The sequence below is a fragment of the Copadichromis virginalis genome, linkage group LG18, assembly GCF_057382275.1.
Source record: "Copadichromis virginalis isolate Kocher_CV1m ecotype Utaka linkage group LG18, C_Virginalis_male_GT1.1, whole genome shotgun sequence".
Lineage (NCBI taxonomy): Eukaryota > Metazoa > Chordata > Actinopteri > Cichliformes > Cichlidae > Copadichromis > Copadichromis virginalis.
The window spans coordinates 3,832,039-3,856,790 of record NC_140635.1 but is presented as its reverse complement, the minus strand read 5'-3'; the positions used below and the strand labels follow the sequence as shown (position 1 = coordinate 3,856,790).

At 40.9% G+C, this 24,752-nt stretch overlaps 1 protein-coding gene across 2 annotated transcripts in view; it reads right to left on the bottom strand.

Annotated features, from left to right (window-relative positions):
- Positions 1–322: 322 nt before the first annotated feature.
- adcy8 (adenylate cyclase 8 (brain)) overlaps positions 323–24,752 on the bottom strand; it is a 117,944-nt gene continuing 93,514 nt past the window's right edge. For both annotated transcript variants that reach the window (XM_085440391.1, XM_085440390.1), the window contains 6 exons: positions 24,233–24,311; positions 12,121–12,279; positions 4,112–4,258; positions 2,455–2,547; positions 1,770–1,884; positions 323–1,060 (listed from right to left, as the gene is read on the bottom strand). In XM_085440391.1, the coding sequence (XP_085296517.1) occupies positions 561–1,060; positions 1,770–1,884; positions 2,455–2,547; positions 4,112–4,258; positions 12,121–12,279; positions 24,233–24,311 (1,093 nt within the window). In that variant the 3' untranslated portion in view covers positions 323–560. The remainder of the gene's footprint in view (positions 1,061–1,769; positions 1,885–2,454; positions 2,548–4,111; positions 4,259–12,120; positions 12,280–24,232; positions 24,312–24,752) is intronic.

Sequence of the window (24,752 nt, the reverse complement as noted above, 5' to 3'; positions counted from 1 at the left end):
GTTCTCCTTGATATTACGTGGTGTTGCATGACAAACGGAATGTATTTATATTTTATGGTATTTATTTGCATCTCCTGAAAGACTATTTCAGATTAAAATGAGGAAAAACTGCTTTCATCTCAGTTTACTTAAAACAAGCTCCTCATTGAAGTTTTCCAACCAGTAACACTAAAGATTAAACAAGTAGTAGATTTAAACTTTAACGAGCCGTGTTCAGTTTAGTTTAGCACTGAAGCCTTTCCTTCTTGTTCACTCTTGGTGCATTTTTTGATTTCTGGGAGATAAGATGACATTCCTGATTTGAATCCTGCCTATGTAGCTCTTCAGAAAACAGCCTTTATTCAGTACAACATAAACTTACAATTCAGGACCTGAAAGCAGCTTAAACTGCAACAGCTCCTCAAGGACTTTTGTTTGTTGTGTTTTTTTTGCGAACATGCTAGAAAGAAATGTTCTTTAGCTCCGCCCACTTAGGTTTAACTCAACCGCAGGCACTATTTCTGGCTGACGAGCAGCCCTGCCTCTGAGAGATCTGTGGAACTGAAACTCCAGTCTGCTCTTCAGGACAGCTCAGTTTTATCAGCTGCTTCAGCGTGATGGCCCCCTCCCACCTCGGAGCCACCGTGTGCTAACAACGTCCTCCGGTTGTAGTGGTGGTGGCCCTTCATGATGCCCGAGTTGTTGTTCTCGTTGAGGATTTGCTTTTGCTTCTGCCGGTTGAGCGACTGCACCAGGCCGAGCACCACGGCCGCCAGCGAGTACTGGCCGGTGATTTTGCGGGGCTGCAGGATGAGCGGGTTGGGCTGCACGCGGCCCAGCAAGAAGTGCGTTCGGATCTTGCCCTCCTGCTCGCTGATGCCCTTCACGTAGATCTCGCCGCGGTACTCGAACGCGAAGCCGCGCTCCTTCAGGATCAGGTAGGTCTCCTCGGGAACCTGGATCTTGCCGCTCACGCCGGTGCTGTCCATCCGGCTGGCCAGATTCACCGTCTTCCCCCAGATGTCGTACTGAGGCTTCTTGGCACCGATCACGCCTGCCACCACCGAGCCATGAGTCATACCTGCCAAAAACACACAGGACCAGCTGTTAGGGGCTGAACCATTTTTTATTAAAAACACAAAAAGGGTCTTCTTGCTTTTGTTTTCATTTTTAATGATGCAAATCTGGAGGTGCTAAAAACTGCAGTTCCTTAAAAGGCCACTTGAGACTCCAAAAGTCAGTGAATCTCCAACTAAACATCCAGCTGTGCGTTTTGTTGTTTTCTCATTTTATTTTGCACTGATTAGCATCTGACTCTTTGTGTACTTGTTGTTCTGCACTTAAGGACTGAAAGAACCCGAAGAAGTCTGCTGTCGCAATCTGCACTCCTCGATGTTGAGTTTGCCTTGAGACAGCTGATCTTTGCTTTTTATTGTCAGAAAGTATATGAAGTCCTTTGAAAAACAAGGTAAAACTAAGCACACCCTACTGCTTCTACAGGAAACAATTCAACCAGTTGCTTTTTCTCAGTTTCATGGATTTCAGGTTGATGCAGTGACACTGAGAACATTATTTCTGTGCTGCAGCCACATTAAAAGGTAAAAATGCTTTTTGTTTGCTTTTATTTCTTTCACCTGCACTGCAGAAACTACTACCCACTTGTCTTCACACAGCTTTCTGGTGTTTGTCATTGAAAATTAAAACTGAGTCCACTCCACTCTGAGTGTTTAGACTGAGATGATCTCCACAAAATGTTACCCACTTTACTCTTTCGTCATCAAAGCTCTTACCGATCCTCAGCTCAAAGTTATTGAAGGAGTGCTTGTTAATCTCTTGGATGCTCTCGTTGAGGGCGATGGCGAAGTCTGCCAACGCACACAGGTGACCCCATTTATCTTCACATTGCTGTGGGAGTGAGAGCAGAAGGGTCTGAGTCAGCTGAACATCAGGACCAGCTGCAGGGCAGGCGCATCAGAGATGAACTGTGTCAGAAAACTCTTTTCACTGCCGTGGATACTGAAGCCTTCACTCAAGGTTTTAGGCACACGATCTAATGCTTCCACTCGAACAGATGCGACGGGCTGGGATCTGTCATTATTTTTATTTATTAGTTTAATTACTTCCACACAGCCTGAAAAGTCCTCTGATATTTTCTAGTACTTCTGCCTCAAAATACCAAATTACAAGAAGCAAAATAGTTCACATGTGGTACTGACTCCAGCCATGCTGCAAAACTTTGATCAAACAACCAATTTTCAGCAAAGTTACACTTAACTAGCTAACAGATGGCGCTCTTAGTGTGAGGATCCTAACCAGCATGTTTGGAGAAATGAAACGTCAGAATGTTAGAAATCAGATTCATTAAATCTTCGTATTATTTTTAAAACCACTTAATTACCTTTAATTTTCATTTAATGTATACAAATTATTTTGTTCATGTAAAGTAAAGAAAACAGCCGGCCCCAAGGGTCTCACCTGCTTCTCAGGTGACAGACCAGAGACGGCCATGTAGGTGCTGCCAATCGTCTTGATCTTCTCGATGTCCTGAAATCGGTCTTCACCCAGCAGCTGTAAAGTCAGAGAGACACTTTGAACATTTGTGTTTGCTTTCTTGTTCTTGCAAATATTTTACTTCCGAAGCCACAACAAGTGAAGAAGCTCCAGCTCTGTTAATCCTTCCATCTGCCACCGCCTGTCATGGATAACGGAGTTTGGGCTCCGTGATGTTTTTTCTCCCAGGAACCTTTTTCGGGGACATAATCGTTCATGTTACTGGTTAAATTGAATTAAAAAACTGAACTGAACATCACTGTGTTTCTGCTTTTGCACTATGTGAAGATAAGTTGAGTAAATTACTAAGCTGATGTGGCAACAGCTATTTCCTCCTCACTCTGTCAGCCTCTGTCTTTGTCAGAGCTGCTCTTGGCTGGTAAACACACAAATCCTCAGCAGGCAGCATTTCATCAAAGTCGATACCTGTTCCAGCTTTCTCATTTTGTTTTCCATGGCTTTCCACTCTACTATCTGGCAAGTAGCAGTATTTGTTTGCATATTGCAATACTAAACAAAACCACAAATTACAACAAGATTTGAGACATGACTAAATAAAGCACAACGTGTCACCAAACATGAAATGCGGTTTTGGGGAGTAGCAGAATACATGTACCGGCATTACGTATTTAAAATACAAAATATGAGTGACTGCATTTTGTTACAGTTACTGTTTAAATAGGTGATGATTAGAATTCAGTTACTTTGTTGAAATAAATGGATTACACAGCGGTCTTCTCCTGTTAAGACTGATGAATAAATCTTACTCACTTCTTTGCTAATTGTCCCCTAAAACGAAGCCATTTATTCTGATCTTGTCATCTGCAGTGAGAGCCCCTCTGCCGTGGGCTCATACTGCAAGGTCTGTTCTTGTTTTGAGGGAAAGTGAGTGAGGATTGTGGCCCGAGGCAGCAGAGAGCGCAGCTGGTGTCTGCCTGTCTCTGCGCTTATTAGGAGACTTTGACATTTTCTGTCAGAGACTTCGGTTCAGAGGCTTGATCAGGACCACGAGTTCCTGTAGACTTCAACTCTGTCCACAGGGAACCAAAAAGCATCCTAACTCACACTGAATCTGACGCATGGAGACTTATTGAGCAGCTCTTTTATCAACTGGTTTCTTCTCATTTGAAGGTTCCTTCTTGCTGATGCAACAAGGTAACTGTTTCTACAGTTCTGCTTTGGTGGATCAGTCGCAGTAATTCTGTACTTCAGTCTGTTTTGAACTCGTGTAGAAAGTCTGGAGCAGCTGCCACGGAAGCTTAAAAATCCTCCCTGTATCATGAAAGCTAAATCAATACAGGATGAGAGCTAATATCTGGGTTCATATCAGTGGAACCCACAAGCTTTTGTGTCTGTGGTGTTTATTTCCTGTGCGGGTGCGTTTCTGTCTGAAATCAGTGCTTGTTGATAACCTGTGCACGTATGTGAGTGTGCTCGTTGTTTCTGGCTTCGGATTAACCCGCTGTGAAGTGATCTGCTTTTCATGAAAAACAGAAGATGCTGACATCAGAGACGGTCCTCTGCATGTTTAAAATGTTTGTCTGAAGCAGAAGTGGGCACACTTGAAAATCTGCAGTCTCACCTCATCAAAGTCAGCGATGATTTCATTGAGGAGCCTCAGGCACTCAACTCCTTGGTTGTTCATCTCGGTCTGGGAGTAGAAGTCAGCAAAGCCTGGGATGGAGGCAAACATCACGCCCACGGCATCGTAGGACTGCGAGTACAGCTCCTGTGGGTAAACACGTCACGAGTGAGCTCACGGTGTCACGTTTTCTTGAATCACAAACAAGATAACTTCATTCAGTCACTTGTTTTGTGTCTCTATGGATACTGCAGAACCAAGCATTGGTGAATTTGGCCACGCATTCAAACAATCGTCTGGCTGACAGATGACATTATAGCAGCAGGTCGATCATTGCTTTACTCTCCAGAGAATTGAGTGAAACTTTACACAAGACAAATGTGACACTGCCCCACTTTCATCCCCTCTGAATTTCTTCCAGTAAATGAAAACAGAAATTAAACTTTGGTGTTGGGCACTCCACTTGTAATATCTAAGGGAAGACACTAACAGAGAACTGTAATAGAACAGACTGTGCTCCAGGTTATCGTCCGCTTTTTAGCTCTCTCAAGAACACTTTAGTTAAAGTTCAAGCTGAGAGGCAAAAACATCAGGAGAGAGGGAGTCACAGAAAGGGACTGAGGGGAGGTTGGTTGCAAAGTGGCTTGCAGAGGCAAAAGCAACGTGTAGTTTAAATAGTGTGACATGTGCAATATTTGCCAATGAAGATAACGACTCATCAGCTGATTTGAACCAGCTTGATTGGTGCAGTTTGTGGAGCTGAATAATTGCAGTTAATAGTATCAGGGGCTTCTCTCACTTCATGGTGATGTGACTCACTTGACGGTAGATGGTGATGTTCTGGAGGCCTCAGTTCTTCCTGGATTGTCTTGGACCATCAAAATAAACTAAGAGGATACACGTCATATAAAACCTGTGCCGTTGTTTGAATGGATGATGTTGGATTATGACACTTTCTCAGACCTGCACTGAGCTCCTTGGATTTTTCCAATAGTCTCTGTGTTGGTGAGTGCTCTCAAATAAAGCCTTTCTATGTTTCCACAGAGCAGCTGTCAGCTGTAGTCAATCATATCCCTGACAGGAAGTTTGGAGGTAAAACACTTTTTGGAGCTTTAAAACAAAGCACCGAAAAGCCCGCACAGCAGCAATCATTACCTTACAGTTTTGTGCATTACACAGTGCTCATCACTAGGGGGCACTGTTGATACGTGACCGGGCGGGAGGCGTGCTGACATGCAGTAGCATGTCCTCACACGCAGTTGCTCTTTGTGCCATTATGGAGGCATTTTAATGATGAGCTAGAAAACATAACGTCTGTCCAGAGTTCAACATTTGGAGGTAATAATTCAGGAGAAGCTGGGTGACTCTCTCTGTCTGTTATCATTTTAATGTAATTACACACTTATAAAAATAAGCCTTTGACTTTATTGTGAAATCATACACGCTTAATGAGCTCAGTCAAATGTCAGCGCCTTCAAAGTGGAACTCAGTAAAAGTCGAACTAATTTAATTGCTCGGTTATTCCCGGTGCCTTTTCAGGGCAGCCAGAGCTCCGAGGTTTGTTTGGGCTTTACTTTTTCCTGCAAACTAAGCCTCCCTAACATACTTCAGGAGGAGTTTTCTAATACTAAATAGAAAGATGGGTGACTAAAGGCAGTAATGCTCCACCATCAACACTCCATCACCTCCAATTAAGTATTCAGCTCACTTTAGTACTTAAATTGGATCATGCATCTGTGATCTGAAGAAAAAAAAGACCTTTCTCATCCCATTGAGCAAATTTTTAATTAGATTAAATAAAGAAATAAAAATCTTGATAAGGGTTAAGAATAATAAAATGTATGAGAGCTAAACTGGAATGTAAAACACAAACACAGACTACAGGGCTACACTGCTGAGGATGATGCTTACGGGCTGTGACAGCAACTCTGACATCATATTTTATACTGTGCATCTCCGGGCGTTTACAGAGGTTTGGGTGATGCACAAACATCATAATGTTTTGGATTAGAATAACCTATATTTAGCCAAGTTATGTCAAACCCTGAAGAAATGAAATTTAATTATTTCAGCACAACATGTACATTTCAGTGGGGTGTACTGTGGAGCCAGTTCGACAGAGCCGGGCTTTCTTTAGCTTTTTTAACAATCCCTAAAACCCCAGGCGGAGATGGTGGCGATCACATAAATGGTTATCAGTGTTGTTTGTTAACCACGTTTTCTGCTTCGAGGTGTGTGGAATTTCATATAGCTGGGGGGCAATGTTTGCATCATTTCTGTCTTCGATGGAGAGCACTGCCTCAGTAAATCATTCAATCATGTAAATTTACAAGTTGATATCTTTCACTTATCCTCACTGTGCTCTCAGTGCTGTTTACCTCTAAACTTTACTTGACGTTGTAATCTCGGTGGACACTCACGTTGAGCCCAACATATTCATGTCTGGCTTTAGCGGTGACCATCAGTGTTATGCATTTTGATTTGTCCCTTTCCTGATGCTGCAGTCATCATTTACTTTGAATTGTGCTAAAAATAAAAATAATAAAATAATAACATATCAAATGACTTGCTGCTGGGTTCGTGTATGCATTTAGCATTGCACCATCACTCTCTCATACAAATATGGCGACTTATGCCTCCAAAGTACAGACAAAAACCCCCAAATAAAAATGTTAACATTGATTTAAAGCAGAGAGATGTTCCGTCTATCTACAGTTTGTTGTTTGATTATCTCATCGTGATGATCAGCTACAGCTTAGAATCATAATTCCAGGAGCCAAGTTCTGCTCGAGCTATAGATCTGATGTTGATCCGAAACTGTCTTTTATGAGTCACTGAAGTCAGATGCAGTAGTTTCTGAGATTACCTCAGAAAGGCCTCCAGGCAAAAGAATTCCAAGCACTAAGAACTCGGAGGGCAGCGCGCGGTTAGCCGCATGCTTTAGGACGAGTGCTGGCTGCCCCGGCACTGATGCAGCATGTCTGCTGCCATGATGACATTAAAACATGGGGGAGGTGTCAGGAACTTTTAGTCTAAAAACAGGGGCAAAGATGTTATTTAAGACCATCATTTTCTTCTCCTCTTTTTCCTTTGCCAAAAATATTTGGATCAACCAATCACTTAGCTTGATGCACAAGTGTCTGTAACAAACAAGTGTCGTTGAAGCAGCAAACCTTTGTTTCTACAGATATGTTTTTCTGTCTTTCCTTGAAGTCACATTTATTCATTTTTCCACTTCCACTTCCTCACTTTCCACTCCATTTTCCACTTGGGTCATTATGAAATTTGGCGTGAGTTTAATGTTCCAACGCTGACAGTTGTACTCGAAACGCCTCGAAGACGTTCAGAAACACGCCATAATTTGCATGACAGCTCTCAGTGTGTTTCCAGCCACTCTGCTTTCAAACACTTTGTTGCATTTCAATCATTCACTTCAACTTTACTTTGGGATCCTTTTTGATTCTATACGATTTTCCTCTAAATGTTTCAAAATAAAAGCTTTACTAGAAGACGAAGAAGAATTCAGAAATGATCCATGAATTGACGAGAATAAGAAACTAAAAATGTGGTGTCAAAATAAAAACTTGACTGAAGCTGTTACTGAAATTTAACAGATTAAATTCTGCTGAAGTGCCATTTAGTAAGCGACTGACACACTCAGGAATAAAACCTTCAAAAAAACGAAGCTACCTGGTGGAATAAATGATGCTGAGTTTTAATTGATTCCAAAGATCATCAAAACCTCCTCAGGGGTGTGGGAGCCTATTAATAACCCAGTGCTCTGGTATCTAAATCACAGAACAACAAACATCCTGATTAATAATGCAACAAGTGATTAGAAGTCAAACTATTCTAATGGATGCATTTTTAATCGTGTCCTTTTTAATTAGAAGCAGAATGATATCGGCTCTCCTCTCCTGACATTCATAATTCATAGGTTGCTCGACCTTTGTTTGGAAGGCAAAGGAACATTGGAGATTTGATCATCAAGGAGGCAAGAGAGGACAATACAGTAATTTGAAAGGACTAGTGATAACGGGTGTGTTTGCAGACCAGTGGCATCAGGTATTACTGAGCTGGTGAAGGAGAGCGACGAAGAATGGACGACTGGAAGAAAAACAGCATCAAGAAGCTGTTTTGTTGTCACCTCTTCCTGCACTTTAAGCAAAAACACAGATAACCTTAACGTAATAATCTCTGATCGATATATCAACACGGTGGCTTTATCACAAGGGATAGTGTTCAAGTTAAAAAGTGTCAAAGGGAAAAGGAGGGGATTGCGCTGTTTCAGCTCAAACTTTTTCAGTATCTACAAATTAGACATTTATGCGTGGGTCTATCCCCGATGTTAACGCTAAACCTAAAAATCATATTCTCTGTTATCTTTTTTGGTCAACCAACCTCTAAACCTCTGATTTCCCAGTTCGCCAAAGTTTTTGTTATTCCGGTTAATGCCAACCGTCTGAGGGAGGCCTGGGCCAACTAGACTGCACCCTAGCCACCTTTGGCTCCTCTGATAGGCCACTTCCATCTCACCAAAGGAAACACGGGGATAGGGACGATTGCTGCAAAGAGGCAAATCTTACAAGAATGGAAATCCCCATCACCTCCTTGTTCCAAAAAGATTCGTTGCTGCAAAGGGAAGTCTCTGAGCAGTTCTCAGGGCATCTGGAAACCTCTCCTGTAGGGGTGGGTTTTTATAATCGATTCATCGATTAAAATCGATTCTGGCTTGGATAACGTAAAATCGATTCATTAAAATCCTAAATCGATTTTTTAATATAAATTTATTTTGTCCGAAATGCCAGAATCTCTGGTGACATCTCACAAAATTTCAAGAACCTCCAAACAGTAAATGAGAGCAGGTACAGGGATTCTGCACATAGACTTAATCACACAGCGGATCAGAATCAGTTAGATGTCGCCTTTCTCACAGTCGGGGCTGAAAGCCGACAGCTCGCTGATCCGGGTCCGCGCTTTGTGTTCACGCCCTTTATGCGTGATTCTAAATCTGTTAGTTTGATCTCTCTCCAAACAATATTGACCGAACCAGCAGCAAAAGAAGATCCAAACGCTTCACATAAACATCGTCATGAATTCTTTTACTGTTTTGCTTCCATTGCGATGTGCAGCTCTCTCTCTCTCCCCCTCTCTCCCTCCCCCCCCTTCTCTCTCTCTCGAACAGTTTCGCTTTCTTCATTATTCGCTTGCTTGTTATGCACAAGTCTACTGTTGCTTACAGCGCTGTCGGCAGCTGTTTTTTTCCCTTTTACATTCTTCCGAAAAGAAAACCTCATTTCTGCTGTTCAATACTGAACAAATTGAAACTTTTTAAAATTATTCAAAATGCAAAATGCTTAGCCGTGTCTCTAATAAAACCGCTGTAACGTCAGAGGTAATGTTCATTAATTAATGGTTTTCTTTCGTTTTTGATGTACTGCAGAATATTTTTATAAAATCCCAGGCCAGGAAAATCTCCTTCATGTTTTTCTGTGTTTTATCTTCAGCTACTTTGACACAAAGGCATCTGCTGTGATGCTCACACCTTGGATAAAGTCTTGCGAGTGTCAGCTTCCTTTTTATAGATACAAAAATATGTAAATGTTCTGATCTGAATTATATTTCCGACTGTCAAAATTTCCCAGATTTAAATCGAATCGAATCGAATCGAATTAAATCGAATTGTGGATCGAATCGATTCGGGACCTTGTGAATCGGAATTGAATCGATTCTAGAAATCAGTGACGATACCCAGCCCTACTCTCCTGGACTTGCAAGATGGGTCATAATCTGGAGAATTTCTTCCTGCAACTGTATGCTTGATGTCTGCTTATCAAGGTGACTTTTGCTATTAATCCTTTATATAACATCTCTCCACCCATTGATTTTCTTTCATTGTGTGTATTTGATTCTTTGTATAAATATATTTTTTAAAAAGTGTCATATAATAACTGTGATGATGGTTTATTATTTATAACTCATCCAACTGGATAGTGGACTTGGGGGCAGGGCTGCTTTGACTGACAGCTGTCCAGATGTGTGCAGCTGTACCCGCTCACTGTCTTGGCCTGGCTTCACCTTGGCTCATTAAACTGGATCTCACCGCTGTGTTTGTGCTGTTGGTGCTTTTTGGAGGATTTTTCATAACTAATGTTGATTTTTTTTTGCTACAGACCATGTGGCAGGTTTGTGCTTTTGTTTCAGTGACTGAAATTCTGTTGTTTTATTAGACTGTCACTTATGTATCACTAATTTCCTAATAAATAAGTTTGTGTTTGTGCGAGAACCAATTCATGATCAAATTACAGGTTTACAGCCTCTACAGCTAAATTTCTCCTTTGTGATGATGCAGTGATCTTTAACTCACCTGTTTGGATTTTGTGAAAGTTTAAAGTAAGCAGCGTGGCCTCTTTGACAGGCATGCAGACAGCAGCTGCTGCAGCTGCCTGGAAGCTTCACCTGCACTGAAAGTCACTGAAAGCATTTTTACTGGCATTATCTTTCTAATCATACGACCTGCTGTGTGATACAAATCTTGAGTTAAATTCTATTAGTTTGTTACTAACGAGTATTTAGTGGTAAGTCTGAGTGTAAATTTGTGCTCTCGTTTTATCTCCCCTTGGGGACAATTAAAAGCACCAGAAGAAGAGCGGCAGCGATAAGGTGAACAAAAAGTGACTGTGAAAAGTTTAATTCTCTGCAGAGTTGGGGCAGCTGAGTCACCGCTGTGCCAGAGACAGAAATCAATGTGTGCTGACAGACAGACAACATGTTATTAAAATCAAATCGAATGCATGGGTTGGAAAAAAAAAAGGTCTCTAAAGATTTCTGGCTGAATGAACCGCCCCACCAATTCTCACTTTGTAAAGTCTTTGAAAAGCAATTACACTGCCTTTTCTTTTCTCTGCAGGCAGCAAGACCGAGACTCGGCGAACGAACTGTAATGAACACAGGGGACTCATTTTTCAGCAGGTCTGTGGTGAAAAAAATGAGGCGAAGCGTGCAAAGGAGACGCTGCTTTATAAAACCACTAAATATTGAGTCAGTCCAATGTTCAGATGTGACCTATCGTTTGCTGACAGGTTACTGAAAACATTAATCTTTCGAGTTGTCAGTGGCCTAAAAAACAACCTGTGTCTACTTCATCATTCCTGAAGGTAATAACAGCATGTTTGCACAGTCGGGGGGAGTACTTTTTTAGCCAGAAAAAACATTTCACTGTATGTTGTACCAGCTATAACTACATGTGACAAATAAATAAAGAATTGAATTGAATTGAATTAACAGGCTGTGATTCACAAATGCTAGCTGAGAGAACTGAGATCTGGAAATGGTACTTTACTCTGAATCAAGAGAAGAATAAAATTTGACAACAGTACAATGACCCAAAACGTCTGCTGCAAGCATCCACCCTACAATCAGATTCAGCCTTGACCCACTGCATCCTAATAACTGTAACGGTGCAGTTATATTAAGAAATTATAACTCATTTTAAGTGAGACCACTTTTAGTTTGAACCCCCCAAATATGTTGTTAATACAATACTGAGAAAGAGGAACAGGAAAAAAACATAGTGTATATAAAACACAGACGTCATGTCTGAAACCTGCATTCTGTCTCATGACCAGTATGACTGCAAAAACAAAGTGCCCGTCAAGAGCTTAGATCTGTGACCAGAGCACCCACTTACAGGAAGCCACAGTCACACAGGCCCAGAGACTGGGTGCGGATCCCTCTGGCGATTTGTTGCTAGCATATTCCCAGACACCAACCAGCTAGCCAATGAAAATTTGATTACCGTTATTTAGCAGTTGCTGATATCACAAAGGTTTTGGTTTACTGGAGGCCTCTCAATTTTTCATATTTCAATTTGATGTGTATTTGTGACGAAATGACTCAAAGAACTTTTCCCCACCTCCAGATCCAGATCGACTCAACCGCTTTTTTGCTAAAAACCAACAAAACCACTCGTATAACCACTTTTGGTGTGAGCGGGTTTTTGCACAGACCTCGTTGTCCCGGTCCTTCTCTAGGAAGTGTCGGGCCACGTGGCTGGGTAGGATGTTCCTCAGCATGTTCTCGTTGTGTTCTCGCAGCTCCTTCATCTCGTTGATCTCCTCCTTGGCCTGGACACGCCACAGGAAGTCCAGTCGTGCTGTGTACTCCAACTGAAGACAGAAAAATGAAGGCAGAGCACCTCAGATCAGTAACTGTCACAAATCAGAAACCCTAGTTCGGAGTGCCACTGTGTGCTCTAGCACCAGTGGATGCTTGCACTCGTATAATTCATTCAGGCTACTAAACAAATCATTTGGATGAGTTATTAATGTGTTTTTTAATCATTCATGCCATTGTGGCTGTTTGCAGATTAAACACTTCATCTGTTTCATGTGCAGAGAAGATCTTCTTTGGCCCGACATAATTTTACTGTACTTTGTGCATATACCAGCTCAAACATCCAGTGTATGAGATCTGATATCAGTAAACCATTTTGATGTATTTTAACCCTTTAAGACCTACCATAGAACCAAGTCCGCCAGAGCTTATATTATATTTTTACATGCTGTGGAGCCATTTTTGGGAGCATTTCAAGTTGCTATACATCAATACAACCATTACAGCCTAAATGTTAATAATATGCATGCATTAAGTGCATAGTAATTACATAAATTGCAAAAAATTGCAATAAACTACAAAAAAATTGAAAATCGTTTTTGTTTTTTAACATATATTTCTAGTTAGAGAAATTTAAGACGTTTATCCCTCAAAACTGTAAATACAAAAAAGTTGCACAAACAAGTTTCCCACCACAGGAAATTTATTTTGAGTGTCTTCATAGTTTTATTTTTGAAATACACCAATTTCTATACACTGCAGGAAAAACGAAAATAAATATTATAGTGCAAATTTGCAAAAAAAAACAGCATATGCATCAAAATAAACAATTTCCAGCAGTGCAATATGAGTCCTAAGCATCCCAGAAACGACACAGAAAGTCATAAAGTCAAACATAACTTTTAAAAACACCAGTATAGGCTCATGAGGCCTTGGTGGTAAAAAACTACATTTCCGCGACAATGACGTCACTTCCAGTTTCGGGCAGGACATAACGGACATGCGATAGTTTGTGCTGATGGACGTAGGAAGTGTTATGAACAGCTGATCGGATCGGCAAAGCCTGTTTCTGGAATATTATGGTTTTTTTTGCTGCAAGTGCTTTTTATGCAGTTTTTGCAAAGCTTTATGTGGAAGGAAACTGTGACCGAGGTCAAGCTGATGCCATAAGATGTAAGTACAACTCCTCCGGTTTCATATGCAAAAACAATTATTGCGCTAGCTCACGTGGTTGCAGTGCTGCCGGGATTTAAAAATAGTTACGCAAAACGGAGCGTGCCTGCTCTGACCGGTTTTAAAGGGTTAAAATACAGAGACTTGAACACAGCTTCACCAAACTGCATAGCCCAGTTCTCCAAATCTACACACAGGCTTATTTTTTTTAAACAAACAAGGCACTCTTCAGCAGAAAAACAGCAGCGCTGCTTCTTCACACAATTAAAACAACCTACGCTGATGTTTGCCTGACAAGTGACCCCTTACGGCCATGCCTAATTATTGCCCTCGTTCTGAAGTCAAGGCTGAAATAGCGTGATACTTTTGCATGCTGTTAAGGAGATTTGAAGCTCAGCTTCAGGGGGTTGGCTCGACATACAAATTGTCTGATTTTGACAATGAAGACCACGGGTTGAAACTCGTCTTCTTCAGTCTAACCTCAAGTTATCTAAACTTCACCGAAGGAACTAAATCGTCAAAAAGAAGTGAATGAAAATATACGTCGTCTGACACCACTGTAGGGCTGCCACGATTAGTCGACTATCAAAATCGTCGACGACTGATTTAATAGTCGACGCGTCGTTTGAAGCTTTGTAAGATCCCAAAAGACGCAGGAATAAGTAGCAGGATTTAAGAGTGTAATAACGGACTGAAACAGAAGATGGCAGCACTGCACGTACAAGGATGCCAGCTGCTGTTAAACCCCGAAGAAGAAGCAGCTTTGTCCCAGAATTCATAGCGCAGCCCAGCTCAGTTTCCAACAATGGCGGCAGCTAGTTAGTTTTAATATTACTCATTATTCTTTCTGGGTCACAAAAAAACTTTTAACATATTTTCAGGCGAGAATGTAGCTGTGTAAACCTCAAATATCTGCTCAGTTTATCAGGACACCACATATTTTCAAAAGCGCTCCGACGTTTTCGGAGACATCTGTTACCCACTAGCTCGATAGTGAGCCGGGGGCTAGGTCACTAGAGCCGTGAGAACACCGGACTCCCGGCAAATCGTTTTCAAACCCACCGCTGTCTATCGCTACTCAGGTTAAACATGACATATGAGTCACTTAGATAACTTAAAAATGTTATTGTTTGCCTTTTTTTCAGTATTTTATTTGTTCCTGAGTAAATCGGTTTGTCTGAGATTAAAGTTATAGTTTTTACACAGCGGAATAAACGTCAAGCAGACAGCTGATTATCAGAAGTGTGAGATGCTCGAGAATTTACTCCGGTGTCCTGTTATATTTTAGATAGCAAGGAGTTTATTAAACTTCACTGAAACAATCTGCAAATTTCATTAAAATTTAATAAACTATCATCTTGTCTTTATTTTTAGTTAGCACAGACCTTAAACACTTAAAGCTGTAAGGTAATGATAGTTATATAAGAGCAGATGCTGCTGGTGCAATAAGCTGTAGTTTTACGTTCAGTGGATGATGATCTGATTAGTCGACTATCAAAATAATCGTTTGTGGCAGCCCAACACCACCATCTCCTCGGTACTAAACATAGTAATATGATTGCTTTTCCCACAAAAGATTTAAACACAGACAAGCTTCAAAAAAGCACAACATCTGGCATAAATGTACATAGATATATTAACAACAAGTTATTTTAGAGGCCGTGGACAAAACAAGACATTTTGGATGTTCGATGTGGAGAGGACTGGATTAAAATGATGTTTATGCCTTCTGGCTGTTCTTCTACCAGCAAGAAAATATCAATACAATCACTAAAGTAATTGTATTGTTTTCTCCTGCTGGTAAAAGAAAAGAAAAAGTCAAAGAAAATCAGTTTTTTAAGTCATGAGTTGCAAACATTGTGAATCAAATTACAGAGTGATATACTCAGAGCGCTGGGTCTTTAGAAATCAAACCTGCAACAGAGAATAATAATAAGACCAAAGGAGAGGACCCTGAAAATCTTTTTCTTTTCTTCTACTTTTGTTAAAATTCTAAAGAGGAATGGAATAAAGACACCCCAAAACTGAAAAGTAGAGCCAACAAAATGTGAGCTTTAATAAGGAGCTGATGGAAGCTAAAGGAAAATGAAGGCATGTAGCAAAGAAGGGAAAGTGCACCATGATAATGGGGATCAGGTAGGGACAAAAAGACAGAGAGACAAACAAGGAGAATGATCTTTATAAAGCAGAACAGCAAAACCAAAGGCCTCAGGATGATGGGACCTGATGAAACCACACGTTTCTTTGCTTATTTAACATGAGATGCTTCTGTGCTTCTCTTTTGTGGTCTTATCACTTGGTTTCAGGTTGGGTCGTTTACTTACATTACCGACGGTGTCCATCATATCTGATGAAAACACCCTCGCAGCCGTGCAACGTTTTCTGAGATTTAGTCATATGTGATGGAAGTTGAGAGAGAAATGGTCCCAACCATCCTTATCCTTGTTATCTGTTATACCTAAAAATAAAAATGTATTTATTTATTCTCCACATATTCCCCAAATCTTCCCCAACCTCCAAAAAACAGGAAATCCATATCCTGTCTGTGTTCTCACCCGAGCCTAAACAGGCACTTGTTAATCACTTAACTGCTTAAACGTGCAACCAAAGTTCAGGGGAAAGTCTTTTGTTTATTTCATTTAGATGATGAAAAAGCTGAGCCGCAGTTCTGGATCAGGCGGCTAAATTAAAAAATCTGCTAAAAGCCAGATCAATTATGTAAAACATGAGGGTGCGATCAATCTGAAGCTCAGAAAAAGGATTCTAATAAGCAACACAAACCGATGTTTTGAATGCACAGTTAATACCAAGTCATTTGAATACATTAGAGACAAACAAAAGTCACCACCATTTACTTAATACTTGCAGATGAGAGGAAGAAAAAAAAACTAATTTTGAGGGCCGGCTGAAAAGCCTGCGAGGATTTAAGCGACTCTTTCCAGCGTTCAGCGGAAACCGTTTTGTGATTAATCGCGGTAACAATTAGTCACTTAATCATATGAGTGAATACAAAAACTTCAATCTCATTTTCTGTTTTTCTAATTACGAATGCAAAGCCTGACAGCCCCGTTAGTCGGTGGGATAATGAGATGGCGCCCGGTGAAAGAGCGGGTCGCTTCGCCGTTAGCCAACATGACCTCCGCTGTTCACCGATGGCTTCTGTTAACTGTACAGAAAATACCTCGCTCTCCTGTTCTAACGAACACGTTACTCAGTACAGGAGCTGCAGTCACCTCACACATTGTGGTTACTGCAGGTAATCTCCATTTATACAGTTACATACCTTAATGTGACAGCCCAACAACCCGACGAGCATTAAAATGTATGAGGATGTTAAACAAAGAAGATTTAGGCGAACAAATAAAATAAAAACAATAATCCTGTCATTTTTCTTTCAGCTAAATCTAGCTGGAGAGGGGGGACAGACATGGCTGATGGCTACTCTGGTTTAAATCATACGTGGTCCAATGACTGGCCTTCAGTGTGAGGTCAGAATAATGGCTTTTATCCTTTATGCTCCAACCACCTGGAAATCTTCACAACGCATTGTTGGAAATGACAATAAGCCCTCGATTAGTTTTTAATTTAAAAAAATGTCATTTTGTACGTGAAAGTGGTTCCATAGTGGACTGGTTTACACGTTTGCCTAACAAAGCAAGATCCCATCTGAAGACCAGGAGGAGGCACAAATCTCTCGTTGGGTTTTGTCAGGAAGCTCAAAAATCTGCCACATCAAAGCTGCTTGAATATTTGAGCTTGGGAGCATGAAAAAGTACTTACACCCTTCCTGATTTCTTAGTTTTCTGTATATTTGTCACACTTAACTGTTCCAGATCATCAGATTTTAATGTTAGACAACAATTACCTGAGTAAATACAAACTGCAGTTCTTTTTGCTTTTCATTTTTAAGGGACAACAGCTACTGAAACCTACCTGGCCCTATCTGAAAAAGTAATTGCTCTTCTTGTTAAATCATTAACAGAATTTTCACTAGCCACACCCAGGCCAGATTATTGTCTAAAACTATTTAGAAGTTATCCAATAATCAATAAACAGAGGTAGGGTAAAAGATCTCAAAACAATACATCATGCCACAATCTAAAGAAACAGCTGAGAAACAAAATCACTATCAGTCATGGAAGGGTTACAAAGCCATTTTTAAGGCTTTGTCTCTCACCGTGGTTCGCTGGAATCTCTTCGTCCACAAATGGAGAAAACCTGGAACAGTGGTGAACCCTCGCAGGAGAGGCTGGCTTACTGAAGAGCTCATCAGCGACTCATCCAGGAGGTCACAGAAGAAACCAGAACAAATTCAAAAGAACTGCAGGCCTCACTTAAGGTCAGAGTTCTTGAGATTGGGCAGAAATATCATCTGTGACAGAGTTCCAGGGAGAAAACACTGCTGACCAAAACGGAGACAAAGCCTCATATCACATTTGCCAAAAAACATCTTGATGATCCCGAAGTGTTTTGGGAATATATTCTGTAGACTGATGGAAGGAAATTGGAACTTTTTGGAAAGTTTGCATCTCGTTATATCCGATGTAAAAATAACTTGCTATAAATGATGTAACCATGAATTCTGCTCTCTACCAGAAAATCCTGAAGGAGAAAGTCCAGTCATCAGTTCTTGCCCTGAAGCTCAAGATCACTCAGGTTATGCAGGACAATAATCTGGAGTCCAGTACTCTTAATGGCTAGAAAAACAAACAGTGGCCTAGTCAAACTCCAGACTCAAATCAGATCAAGATGCTTTAGCATGATGCTCAAAAACTCCACAACGAGGCTGAATCACAACAACTCTACAAAGAAGAATCGGCCAAAATTCCTCCACGGCGAAGTGAAAGATTCATTGCCAGTTATCACAAACACTTGATGGTAGTTCTCGCTGCCAAGGGTGGCACAATCAATTTTAGGTTTTACTTTTTCACTCAGGGCCAGGTTTGGATAGTGTTTTCTCTCCTTTTTCCTCCTGATTTAAAACCTGTATTTTGTATTTACAGGGGTTATCTTTGTCTAACACTAAAATTAGTTTGATGACCTGAAACATCTTAGTGTGACAAATATGCTGAAAACTAAAAATTCAGGAAAGGGGGCAAACACTTTTTCACAGCATTTTAGATCATTAATATTGTACATCACAGAGAGGGTTTTTACCCTTGACTCTAAGACATCCCAACTCTTATGCGACTGTGACTGTTATTGGGAAAATTATTGGGACCATTTGCAATGAACTTCTGATCCTGATGACTTTGAAATGGTTGTTTTAAGACCGAGGTAGGGCTGTGCGATATGACCAAAATCTCATATCCCGATATAAGACATTTATCGTCCCGACAACGATATAAATCACAAAAATGTAGCATTTTCTGTAAATTCTGTAAATTTTGGGCAACTCGACTTGTGTGAAGTGTTTCCAGCTGGGCGTCCTGTACCTGGAGTCGAGTGTTTTGACCGATGCATGAAACTATACATTTTTAGACATAAGTTGTAACGGCCGCCATTTACTTTGTGAGTATTACACGGCGTGCTGCGGGGAAAAGCCAGTTTTAATGTTTGAGTCTAAGGTTTACTTTGAGCACCTGACGGCTCTTCTTTGCTTCTCATCCATAAACTCTTTCCATACTCTTTCACGTGATTCTTGCGTAGGTGGTAAAAGAGGTTTGCCATGTTTGAGTCTGAGGTGGGGACCGGTTTGCAGCATAATTTCCATAGTAAAGGTCCGTGTCAGACTTTTCATAACCAAACCATGTCCATGCTGCAGAGGGAGCCCCTCGTTTAGAAATAAGGTCCTCGATTTGTTTTGTTTTGGTCATTCTGTTTGTCATCATTTCAGTTTATTTTGAAAAATCTCAACAGGATCTTCAGCTTTATTGTGAAAGGCTTGGGTGGAAAATAAACAAGCGGACAGCAGAGCCACACGCTGGGTTTACCGTCGTTGTTGCTAACGACAACGCGTAAAAACAGTTGCTTATCCGTCCGTAGTGTGGTTATTTTAAATATAACAGAAAGAGAGAACTTTCTGTTATATTCACTATAGTGACCATCAAAACGATGAAAAATATTGCCGTAAACAGTTTATTTTGCGACACCATGAAACAAACGATAGCGTAAAATGAAACGATAGATTTTTTCATATCGTCATCCGATATATATCGTTATACTGAACAGCCCGAGACTGAGGCTACAACTACTTGCAGTCAGATGACGACTTCCTTGTCCTTGTCGTCCTTTTTATATCCTTGTTAGACTGAGCGATGCTTACACTGACTGAGCATAAAGACGCTTATTATTTTGGGAAAGCTTATGAAGATATTGGAGCCAGTGAAATAATGTAATGAATTGAGGTTTACACGTGAGTGCTATTATTTGATTCTTCTTGTATTTGTGTTGTATTATTGCTGCCAGCAGTGCGGCCTTGATTAATGTTCGAGTCTTAAAATTATTCAGCAGAAAACTGGAGTGTCAAAAAGAAGAATCCCTAATCCTTTCAAATTAAGAGCTTTTTCTGAATGGCTGTAACGAATTGCTTCGTGCTTGCTGTGTTTGATAATGTAATTACGGCTCTGACAGGAAGCAGCACTCATGAACAACAACCTCATCTGGCTTCAGTGTTTCCACCATTAATTTATTACGCAAAAGGCTGCTGGCTTAGTTTCCTCTGCTGATCTGTTGATGCAATAATCAACCACCTACAACAAAAAACATATTATAGTAGCCAAATTTGCTAAGTCGATGCATTAACTTGTCTTATTGTATAAATGTGCAAAAACTCTTTCTTTTTCTTAACTTTCAGCACTTTTTTCCCGGGCTCGCATAATGAGCTGTACACTTGCAGCTCCAGATACCATCAAGGGAAAAGGTGAGAAAATTTTTACAGGGAAGACATTACACACAGCAGTCAGAGATAACGAGCGCTGAATAAAACCACAACTCTCGTAATGAAAGAGGCTGTGAAGACGAATAAAAGGCTGAAATAGTTTCCTTCATCTCTCCGCTCTAATAGGGTTTTCTCCACAGCACAATAAGTGTCTTTTGTGAAAGAAGCACTAACTAATGTTTTAACACCCTCTGTGTTCATGCATTTCTTCAACAATGGACGACAGGGCTGTGGGTTTTCAGCCCTGTTCTCATTCCAGAGCTTCATTACGCCATTGTTCAGCGTAACGATTATTACCTCTGTTTTGCTTCATCACTGTGTGCCTCTGTTGCTGGAGCTCTGCTTCAAACACAAACCACGGGCCATTCTGAAAACGTGAGACTTCTGATTACTGTTGGAGTCGATTACTAGTAGGCAGAGGAGCGGATGTGAGTCAAAAGAATGTCGTGTCACTATATTTTGGTCCGTTTTAGTCAGAACTGCTCCGTGCTTCTTGATGCTGCTCTTTGGGGAAATTTCTCCAATCTCAGCCCAACCTGTGTGCAATTACTAACGCCACAGTTGTATTTTCTAGTTCCAGCGGCTGCCAAAGTAGAAATGAGATAGAAAATGGGGGCGAAAAACCTGCTGTTATGCTGGTAATGACATGTGTTTTGACAGCAGTCCAAACATATTGAAAATGTTTGCAGGTTTTTTTGAAGCATTATGTAAATTAATGTTAATGTCAGTGGTCACAGGTTCGTACAGACGGCAAACTTGATCCCAAAATAAACTGTGTTTTCTACCCCAAGTGTAAAACATGACGGAGCTTCTGCCATGGTTTCTGTGATGTCGGGGATTATTTTGTGTTCATTTTTCAGCATGGCAAATTCAATTCAATTTTATTTATACAGCGCCAAAGCACAACAGCAGTTGCCTCAAGGCGCTTTATATTGTAAGGTAGACCCTACAATAGCACATACAGAGAAAAATCCAACAATCCTATGAACCCCTATGAATAAGCACTTAGGTGACAGTGGGAAGGAAAAACTCCTTTTTAATAGGAAGAAACCTCCTACAGAACCAGGCTCAGGGAGGGGCGGGGCCAACTGCTGCAACCGATTGGGGACAGAGAAGAAAGACAGGATAAAGTCCCCAAACACTGCAGTAATCCAATCCAGTAAAATCAAAACTACCCATCATGGACTGGCCTCCCCAGACCTCAGACCTCAGCCGCATTGAATCTCAACATCCAAAGAAGAGCTTTAAATGTCCTTCAAGAAGCCTGCAGAACTATTCCTGAAGACTACTTAAAGAAAGATGCGGAAGCTGGCTCAGAGAGTTCAGACTGTGTAGAAGAATAAAGGTGGCCATAACAAATATTGACTTTTAAGCTTGTTAGAATTGCACAAACTCTGTTTTGGTTCTGGTTCTGGTGTTAACGTCATTTTAACGAGATTAACGCTGACAGCACTATTTGTTTGTATTTTGTCTTTTTAATCTGTTATATCTTGTAAAGCACTTTGTGATCTCTATCTAGAAATGTGCTATATAAATAAAATTTTACTTACTTACTTACTTACTTATTATATACCCATGCATGTTTGCATATATTCTAATAACTAGCTGCTTTGCCATGTTCCTAGTAAAATATAAAGTGACTTTTCCGCAATACTGTAGTTACCACACTGGAAAAGTACTGATTGCTTTTCCTGAATCGCCAAAGCCAGAAGTCTAGATTCCAGCTTGAGGGTTTGCAAACATCACATTGTGTATGTAAAGCTGTTATAGACAGCCTGTGTTTACTGTCAGAGAAAAGCTTCCAGGCTGGACACTAAAGGACTGAACATGTACAGGATCTAAGGATCCTTTTATGCTTAGTGGAGTTGGATCCACGTCTTGCTCGACGCTGAGACAAAATCCTGCTTTAATGTCTTTGGCTGGAACGTAACTGTAACATAAACAGACAGGAAAGCACTGAGATTGCCTTTTGAACTTAAAACTTGAAACAGTAAAATATACCACAAAAATTGTAACTTAACCCCTGCTGTGAGCTTAAGCATGAAAAATGAAAACAAAAAGTGCTCCTCTGTCAGCGATTATCCACTTTGCCCAAAGATAATTTGGAGTATTTAGCAGAAAACACGGAGCCACTTAGTTCATCAACACTGTACTAAAAAACAGCTGGATCCTGTTTTGCACGCTGGACTTTCCTGCTAAGGGTAAATAGTCTTTTTAGTGTGCTCTCTTTTCCCTTGGCCATATGCATCTGGCACAAACAGCTTTTCAGCGCTGCGAGTGTTTCATGCTGTGAGCTGTCATTGTCTCTGCTTTGCCAAACAAGTGGTTTGACCCAGAGAAAATCAATACGCCACTGCATGACTTCAAAAACAGCTGCTTTCTACTTTCATGAGGCTACAAAAGACCTTCAATTACGGCCGTCTCTGACCAATGCCGAGCTGCTAAACTACATGATCAAAGGTTGCCATAGCGAGAGCATGAAAGCGGCACAGTGGTACCGGTTTCCTTCAGGCCACTGAGTCTCACTGCATCTTTATAGAAATGGCTTGTATAATGTATCAGACGTGTAAACAAAGTGGTCTGTGCCAGTTTTGCTTTGCTGAAGAAACACTCCGGTCGCTTATTATGCAATCATAAAACCTGGCAGGACGTTTCCTGTGTTATTACAGATGCGTTTAAAGGCTCGGTTATTAAAATGTTCTCTACCCACAGCCCTGTGTCACAGCTTTTATAGGCAGCAAGAGGTTTAACCAAAGTGATTTTTCTTTCTTACACTTGGACCGCATTCAAGAAACCCAGAAGAGGTAAATACAAATTGCTTAGAACTGTCTTGCCACCACCCAGGTTCCTGTAAAGTGCAGATTCAGCCCAAACCTCATATACAGAACTGGAGGATTCAAAAGAACTCATTTCAGGCTTAAACACCCCGATCTTTCTCACCTCTTTGGGCTGAAGGTTAATTTCTCAAGCATTAAACCTGCATTGTTTTCAGTGGCCGCCAGGTGGTGATGCATACGGCTCACACAAGACTTCAGGTCCTACAGAAGACCTCCCTCCACCCTGATCTCTGTAAACACTTTACTGAGGAGTTTAAGGGCTCAGTTACGGATAAGACTCCTCATAAGCAGGATTATACAGGACGTGCTCATTGGTTATTCAGTCAGAGTGTGATTTCACAGTCAGATCCACACCTCATTGGTCTGGTTTCAAAAGCACCAAGATGGTGATGGCAAAAACGCTCAGCTCAAGGATTAACAGCAGGACTTCACAAACCTACGGCTGACATCACCATGGCTACATCCGTCTTATGTTACCCCTGCCTTCTCTGGGTCATCACGCAAAGATGTCTAATGCTTACAGCTACGGCTGTCACCTCATCTGTATGGAACCAAAGTATTTGAGATTCCACAGCATCCACAGCTGGAAGAGTGATTCACATTTTTAAAGGATGCAATGACAGTTTTTTGCTTTGAGTTTCTCAGAGGCCAGTTAAATGTGGCAGGTCGTTAACCGTTTATGTCATCATGTTTGGACACATCTGAACTCCAACTGTTTGTCATCTTCTTCTGTTATTTTTACTTCACGTTAGCTGATAACTCTAATTAGACCGTTGCATAGCAACAGGAAAGATGCTGGGTTCCTCACGCCCACTGTACTCTGGTTATTTCTGTTACTATCCTTTAAAGGAACCGTCACAGTTTTTGTTTTTATCCATGCCCTTCAGTCACCTTTAATCATACATTTTGATGCTTAGAAAAACAAGCTAATCCACCTGATAAGACACAAAAATCAGCTGCATGGGTGTAGATAATAACAATATTTAGCCAAGAAGTCCTCTAACTCAATCACCAGCCCATAACAAATCCACTCATAGGTGATGAATCAGTAATCTAAATGTGTAAATTGCCATTCCTTCACTGATTAGGACACAGTTAAAGCTGGCGTGGTCTTACCTGCTGGCCGTGGTAAAACACGGCGAGGAGGAACATGGCCATCAGGAGTAAAGACGTCTCTTTGGTTCCCAGGAAGTTTCTGTTGGAACGAGAAGAAAGAAGAGTCTGTTCAACGGGAGCCCTTGTTCGTCTGTTTGACAGGCATGTTAATGGAAAAAAACTTGGGGCATGTCATGGTCGACGTTTAACAATTAATTGTGTTAACAAATCAGTAAGTAACAAATAAAACTCCAGAATTTCAGAGAAATTCTAGAGTTTTATTTGTTACTTACTGATTTTATTTGTTACTTAGTGCCAATTAGGGAAAAGGGGAGCTTCTTCAGTACTATGGAAGTAGTTTGGCTTTGTTGTTGAGAGCATACCTCCAACTAAACATGACACTTAACCTATTTCAGCTACAGATGGAAACAATAAACTTGTTTTACCCAACGAGGCAAAAACACATCGTAAAAACAAGTACAACCAGGCTACAAAGGCATGTGATGGTGAGATATGAGTAGCTGGCGATACGAGACCAAAA